Raw genomic sequence first — 6,956 nt, forward strand, 5'->3', positions numbered from 1 at the left:
GGAACACCACCAGCAGGTGGCAGCCTGCTCCATGTGCTGAGCCAGTGGGCCAGCCTCAGTCTGGGGTCCTGCACCTTGCAGTCCAGACACTGGAGGCCTTTGTCTGGGTCCCAAAGTGGGACTGACAAGCCTGATGTGCCAAGCTGGCCCCTTGTTCTTCTTTTCTCTATATTCCACAGGCCAAAGCCAACACTCCGGCCCTCTGAGGGTGAAGGTCATCTTGGGCCCTCCTTTACCCCCAGAAGCAGCATCTCCCCACCCCAGGAGACCAGAACATTCCAGAAGGGTCTCGGGGCGGCTGAAGCTTATCGAGTCACGCACTGCTCTGCCAACACCACACTTACAGTAATTCTCCTTTATTTCTCACCCTCAGCAAGGAGGTGGAAAGGCCTCTCCCTCAATTCTGCTCTGTCCATAGTTTGGGTATAGCCTCTTCCAGCCTCTCTTCCTTCAGGGAGGCCTGTGCCAGCAGACATGAGTCTCTGCGGAGTGCTTGAGCTCGTGGGGAAGGAGAAGGTGGACCACGGAGATCCCCAAGGGATGGCCTCACTTTCCCGCCAACTTCCTCATGGCCTCTCCCTCGAAGCGAAAGGCGTGCCAGCCCTCAGTTTCAGTCAGATCCTGGGCTCCTAGGGCCTTGTACAAGGCCACGGCCCTGTGGTTCCAGTCCAGGACTGCGAGGCGGAACTGGGAACAGCCCTGATCCAGGGCCACCTGTGGGAGAAGACATCACTGACTTTCCCTTCCAAAGAGAAAAATACTTTTTCACCCTGTGTTTGACCCCCGGGCTTCCCAGGCGCCCTTGCTTTTCCAGCGCGTCCCTCATGGCCCCATCCCTCTCCTCACCTGAGCCACCTTCTGGATTATTTTTGAGCCAATCCCCTGACCTGTTGTGGGGAAAGAGAAAGAACAAAAAGAGGGCGGGGGGGGGGGGTTCCATTGAAGGGACTCAGAAGAGGCCATAGGGCTGGGGTTAGGGGGCTTGGGGATGGGGGTTGGGTCTGGGGGGCTCTCCGCCCGCCCCGGGCCTCAGCCCAGTACCCCAGTACCCCGATATTCCGGCGTCACGTAGATGTCCTCCAGGTAAACGTTGCGCCCCTTCCAAGTGCTGTAGGTGAAGTAATACAGCCCATAACCCACCACACTGGGCCCTGAGACGGAGACAGAAGAGGGCGCTGGGCGCCTGGGAGGGACCTCGGAGACCGCCGGGACGGGGACCCTCCGAGGCCCTGCTGGTCTTACCCTGCGGCTCCCCGGGGGCGGGGAGAACCTCCGCCACCAAACAGCGATAGGAAGGGTTCTCTCCGAAGCCATCGGCTCTCAGGGCTGGGGAGATGGCAGTTGTGGCAAGGAGACAGAGGAACGGCCTGGGTGCCCGGCCTGGAGCTAGGGCCCCTGGGGACCCATCCCTCCCTCCCTACCCCGCCGGGGCCAGGACGCGGGGGCCGGGCCCCCACCTTCTTCGCTGATCTTCACCTGGTCCGAGAGTTTCTCGTACTCGGCCAGTTCCTAGGGCAGCGGGGACAGAGGCCAGCTAAGGGCAGGGGGCCCCTCCCCCCGGCCGCCCAGACTCCCCGCTCCCCCCGCCCCAGCCCCAGGCCGCGCCGCCCGCACCCCCTCGGGGGCCCCCGGTTCCGGCCCGCAGGCGTCACCCGAATCAGCCTCAAGATATGTCCACAGTCTCCCTCCTCGGCCTCGCGGATCCGCACGGAGGCCATCTCGATCCCCGCCGTCTGGGACTGAAGTCCGGGACCCTCCCCTCCCGTCCCGGAGGCAGGGGGCCCTCGACCAGGCCTACGCACCGGGCCCGGACAGCCGGGGGGCGCCGCGGGCTGGGGCCGGGGGAGTGGTGGGTGCGAGGGGGGGTGCTCTCGGCGCTGCACCCCTGCACCCGCCGGGAGCCCGGGGAGTGCCAGGCTAAGGGGGCGCGGGGCGGGGAGAGTCCTCTCTGCGCCGCACCCCTGCACACGCCCGGTTCGCATCCCGCCAGCCAATCAGCTAGCAGAGCAGGCACGCCCGGAGGCCCTAGCCCTGCCCCCCACCATCGGCCCCGTGACTGGGTCCCTGGGCAGGGGTCAAGGCTGGACTACCCGCTCCCTCGCTGTTGTCCCCTGGGTGTCCCAGCCTCTGTGGGTGAAACCCCGCAGTTCAAAAGTCACCTCCCCCGGCCCTCCCTAAGTGAAGTGTGCAGGGATTTTCTGCTGTACCCTTCACTCTCGCTCACCCATCCAAGGCCCCCCGGCGACCCTGGGTGAGACCTAAGTCACCCAGGCCTGAGAGCTGTTTCCTAGGGGTCTCGAGTGGCTCCAGGTGTTCCTTCTCTCGGGCACCCTGGGATTTCTAAACGGGTCAGGGAGAGGGTGATGCGTTTCTATTGGTAGATGGTGGAATCTCGAAATAAATGGGGAGGAAGAGATAATTAGGAGTGGGGGACGGGCCTCTTTTTAGTAGCCACTAAATCACACTCAGGGACAGAACGTCCCTCCGAGGCCAGCCTCAGAGGCCTGGGAAAACACCGAGGGAGGAGGTCAGACGCCAGGCGCCCTGCCTGGATTATCTCAATGAATCCTCCTTACAGCAACCCCATAAAGTAGGTACTATTTGTCACATTGTATGAACAAGGACACTGACAAGCACCGCCCTGGAATGACTTGGCCAGACTCACCCCGCTGGGTGTTTGCTATTGCAGGTCTCTGGCTGTAGTTCCTTTTTTTTTTTTTTTTTTTTAGGATTTTATTTATTTATTTGAGAGAGAGAGAAATAGCGAGAGGGAGCCTGAGAGGGGTGGAGGGGCAGAGGGAGAGGGAGAAGCAGGCTCCCCGCTGAGCAGGGAGCCATAATGGGGCTCTATTCCAGGACCCCAGGATCATGAGCTGAATGGAAGGCAGACGCTTAACGGAGCCAGCCCCCCAAGCGCCCCCCAGCTGTAGTTCTGACAGAGGATGCTTCTTGTGGTGCAGGGTGGACTTGTTTCTGGACCTCAGGCCCATAGAGGCAGCGTCCCCAAGTGGGCAGAAGGCTTCAAGGACCCTGGTCAGGCTCTAGAGGAGGAGAGGGGAAGTGGGGTACCCTGTCCTAGCTCATAAACTTTCCCAGCAGGGGGAGTGTAGTGGAGGACCTCTGTCCCTCCCCCGAGTTGTCCTCAGAGGGGTCAGAGGGGCCAGAGGGTCAGTGCCCGGTCTCCTGCCCCCCTTCTTCCCCCCCAGGGGCAACCTTTAACCCAACGCCAACTACGGAAAGGCTGCCTGCCCCCACACATTCTCCCCAGAGCTCTCTGAGCCACAGAGAGGACTGCAGCGGACCATGGAATGCAGAGGCCCACTGGCCACATCTGGGTGGCTGTCGCTGCTGCTGTTGCTGCTACCACCTCCCGGCCACCAGGGCCGGGCCCCGAGACATGGTCTCTCCACCCAGGTGCAGGGCTGTTGGGATGGGTTGCTCAGCGCACGTGTGTGGTTACACAATCTACGCTTTGGCTCTGCCCCGGCCCCGCTGCCTCTCCGTCCATCTCTGGCACGTCCTCACTCTATCTCCTTTGCTTTCTCTTTCCGACAGAGGGTCCAGGACCCCCCTGCCGTGCACCTCAGCAATGGCTCAGGACAAGAGCCTATCACCATCATGACTTTTGACTTCACCAAGATCAGGAAGTATGAAGTTGACCTAGCCCCCAACGGAGTCCCCAACCCTACCCTCCCTCCCTCGGATCTTCTCGTTTTCCTGTCTCCCTCCCTCTCCTTCAGCCTCCCACACCCCACTTTTACCCCCAGAGGGCATGCCCCATACGTGCCTTCTCTGTCCTTCCAGAAGCTCTTCCTCCTTTGAGCTTCGAACCTGGGATCCAGAAGGAGTGATTTTTTATGGCGATACCAACCCAAAGGATGACTGGTTTGTACTAGGACTTCGAGATGGCAGATCTGAGATCCAGCTACACAATCAGATGGCCCAGCTCACAGTGGGCGCCGGGCCCCGGCTGGATGATGGCAGATGGCACCAGGTAAGCCAGATGCGGTCCGGGGGTGTGTGTGTGTGTGTGTCCAGAGCTGGTCAACGGAAGGGGAACAGAAAGGAGTTTCCGGGCATCCCTTTCCCACTGTCACCTTATTCAATCTGCATAAAACCTCCATGGAATTGCTATGCTTGTCCCCAGTTTTCTGGAAGGGAGTTCTGAGACTCACGGCCAACGATGCTAGCTGGCTCCACAAGCCCATGTTCTTTCTGTTCTACTTGGCTGCTTCTGGAGAAAGTGGCGGAGCCAGGCCCCGGGGACCTCTGATTAGGCTCAGCTCCTTCCTCCCTGCAGGTGGAAGTGAAGATCCTTGAGGACTCACTGCTGCTGAATGTGGATGGGGAAGAAGTGCTGCGCCTGAGACAGGTCTCTGGGCCTCTGGCCAGCAAACCCCAGCCCATCGTCAGAATTGCAGTGGGGGGGCTCCTGTTCCCCGTCTCCAGCCTCCGTTTGCCGGTAACTACATCACAGGGCTGGGGACCAACCAAAGCTGTTAAAGTGTGGCTGGCTGGGTGACCGCGGGGCTCCAAGGCCACACTCTGAACGAATGCCAAGAGCCGAGAGCCGGTGGCATGAGAGCTGTGTGGGAGAGGCCAAGTGCTTGTGTCTCAGAGGGGAGTGAACTGAGGGTGGAGAGGGGCCCCGATGTCTTGCTGGCGACATCCCCACATCTTCCCTTCCCTCCACGGCTCCAGCTGGTCCCTGCCCTGGATGGCTGCCTGCGCCGGGGTAACTGGCTGGACCCACAGGCCCAGACCTCGGGGTCGGCCCCTACTAGCAGCCTCAGGAGCTGTACCGTCCAGTCCCAGCCCGGGACCTTCTTCCCTCCAGGGACTCGTGCAGAATTCAATCTCCAAGGTAAAGGCTGTTTTTCCTTCATGGCCAGCTCTGTGTCTGCCGTCCCTTGTCTCCCTCCAGCACTAGCTGCCTCCCTCCATGAATCCCCAGCCTTGAGTCCTCAGGGGGATCACGTCTCCTCCCTGCCCAAGGCATCCCCCAGCCTCATGCAGAACCCTGGGCCTTCTCTCTGGACCTGGGACTCCAGCTGGCAGCAGGCTCTGGCCACCTCCTTGCCCTTGGGACCCCAGAAAACCCTTCTCAGCTCAGCCTCCACCTCCAAGATCAAGTAAGAGTGGGTGCTGGCTTTATTCAAGGGAGCCTGGGAGCAAGGGGGGAAATGGGGATTCCAAATTGTCACTGTTAGGAAAGCTTAAGGTGGGGAGAGGGGCAGAGACACACCTGGAAGCTGCCCACAGCAAGCAAATGACATATTTATTTATTTATTTATTTATTAGATTTTATGTTTAAGGAATCTCTACACCCAACATGGGGCTCGAACTCACAACCCCGAGATCAAGAGTCGCATGCTCTACGAAGTCAGCCAGCCAGGCGTCCCTACAAATGGCTTTTATCTAGATTGTATTGACTTGGGAGAGGTGTGGTTTTACGGAATATCAAGCCAGGAATATCAAGGGAGCATTTAGGTGGTTGAAATGGTCGGCAGATAGAAGGTAGGGCACACAGGCCCCATTGAGGTAGTCAGGGGTAGGGCCCCAGGAGTTGATGCGGTTCACCCCCCCCCCCATCCTTGTCCCGCACTCTTTGCAGAAGGTGGTGCTGTCCTCTGGGTCGGGGCCAGAGCTGGAGCTGCCCCTGGTCTTGGGACTCCGTCTCCGGCTGAAGCTGGCTGTGTCCGGGGTGGTCTTGAGCCAGGGGTCTGAGAAGGAGATCCTTGCTCTGCCTGCCTCGGACCTTGCCTCCCTCCTCAAGCTCTGGGTCCAGCCGCAGGGGCGCCTCTTCCTGGGGGCTCCGCCAGGTAAGACGGGGACGCTCGTGTTCCTCAGCGCACCTCTGGGAATAGCTAGAGGGTGGCTCAATCGATTGAGCGTCTGCCTTTGGCTCAGGTCATGATCTCAGGGTCCTGGGATCGAGTCCTATGTCGGGCTCCCTGCTCAGTGGGGAGTCTGCCTCTCCCTCTCCCTCTGCCGCTCCCCCCTGCTTGTGCCCTCTCTCTTTCTCTCTGTCAAATAAATAAATAAAAATCTTAAAAAAAAAACCCAAACAAACAAACCTTGAGTCAGAGAGCTGGGAAAGTGGGGGGCAGCTTGTGGGTGCCAGCTGCCCTAAGCCCCCCACCCCCGGTGCCCCCTCCCTCTAGGAGAGGCTTCCGCCTCCTTTTGCTTGGATGGCCTTTGGGCACAAGGCCAGAAGCTGGACATGGACCGGGCCCTGAGCAGAAGTCAGGACATCTGGACGCACAGCTGTCCCCAGGGCCCGAACAATGGCACCGACACCACCCATTAAATCCCCACCTAAGAATCCCCTTGAATGTCGTGCATTCCTTTATTCAATGAGTGTTCACTGTGTGTCTGCAACGTACCGGGCACCCTGCTGAGCAGGGGGTCCTACCGATGAGTAAAAGCCACCCTGGTTCCTGGCCTCTTGGTCCACGTGGTCCCCTGGGGGAGGCAGGCATCCAGCAAAGAATCACAAGTAAGTGGATGATTGGAAACCGATGAACACCATAAAGGGAAACATCGTGAAAGCTTGGAGACCAGGGAGCTTAACCTCGTCTGGGGGTCAAGGCCATCTTTCTGGGAGCCATGATTTCTCAGGCTGAGATGCTAGCACATACACACACACACACACACACACACACACACACACACACACACACCAGACACAGGTCACTTTCTTCCCCGGCATTTACTCCTTGTGGAAATTCAGCTTTCTCCGCGCGGTGGCTGGTCCTGAGAGGTCCAGAGGGAAGGGAAGCAATGGAATTCTGTTGTCCTTGAGATGGGCCACTGCTGTGCAAGGAGGGAGCAGCAGGGGGTGTGAGAGAGCCATAGACTCAGGGGGGCAGGGGTTCTGGGAAAAGGGGTGGAAACAGCAGGGAGAAAGAAGAAAGGAGCGGAGCCAGGGGAGAAGCTGCCTGCATCTCTCCCAG

At 59.6% G+C, this 6,956-nt stretch overlaps 2 protein-coding genes across 8 annotated transcripts; one reads left to right on the forward strand and one right to left on the reverse strand.

Moving 5' to 3' along the window:
- Nucleotides 1-340: 340 nt before the first annotated feature.
- On the reverse strand, nt 341-1,997 carry SAT2 (spermidine/spermine N1-acetyltransferase family member 2). 6 transcript variants are annotated; one of them, XM_045797345.2, is made up of 6 exons: nt 1,803-1,997; nt 1,458-1,509; nt 1,243-1,326; nt 1,050-1,151; nt 847-887; nt 341-714 (listed from the first exon to the last, which is right to left on the reverse strand). In XM_045797345.2, exons 1-6 carry the CDS (start codon nt 1,980-1,982, stop codon nt 547-549), a joined length of 627 nt encoding a protein of 208 aa, XP_045653301.2. In that variant the 5' UTR covers nt 1,983-1,997; the 3' UTR covers nt 341-546. The 6 variants fall into 6 exon arrangements, 5 of the variants coding, with proteins under 5 accessions (XP_045653301.2, XP_087723682.1, XP_045653300.1 ...); XM_087867556.1 differs by having other exon boundaries at nt 1,050-1,108; nt 1,458-1,534; nt 1,653-1,988; XM_045797344.2 differs by having other exon boundaries at nt 1,653-1,981.
- Nucleotides 1,998-2,791: 794 nt separating this feature from the next.
- SHBG (sex hormone binding globulin) lies at nt 2,792-6,325 on the forward strand. 2 transcript variants are annotated; one of them, XM_087867559.1, is made up of 8 exons: nt 2,792-3,417; nt 3,553-3,647; nt 3,805-3,994; nt 4,301-4,462; nt 4,702-4,864; nt 4,996-5,132; nt 5,615-5,822; nt 6,165-6,325. In XM_087867559.1, exons 1-8 carry the CDS (start codon nt 3,304-3,306, stop codon nt 6,308-6,310), a joined length of 1,215 nt encoding a protein of 404 aa, XP_087723685.1. In that variant the 5' UTR covers nt 2,792-3,303; the 3' UTR covers nt 6,311-6,325. The 2 variants fall into 2 exon arrangements, with proteins under 2 accessions (XP_087723685.1, XP_045653152.1); XM_045797196.2 differs by having other exon boundaries at nt 2,792-3,414; nt 3,556-3,647.
- Nucleotides 6,326-6,956: the final 631 nt, after the last annotated feature.

Source organism: Ursus americanus, chromosome 14 (genome assembly GCF_024610735.1).
Source record: "Ursus americanus isolate L20-20 chromosome 14, mUrsAme1.1.p, whole genome shotgun sequence".
Taxonomy (NCBI): domain Eukaryota; kingdom Metazoa; phylum Chordata; class Mammalia; order Carnivora; family Ursidae; genus Ursus; species Ursus americanus.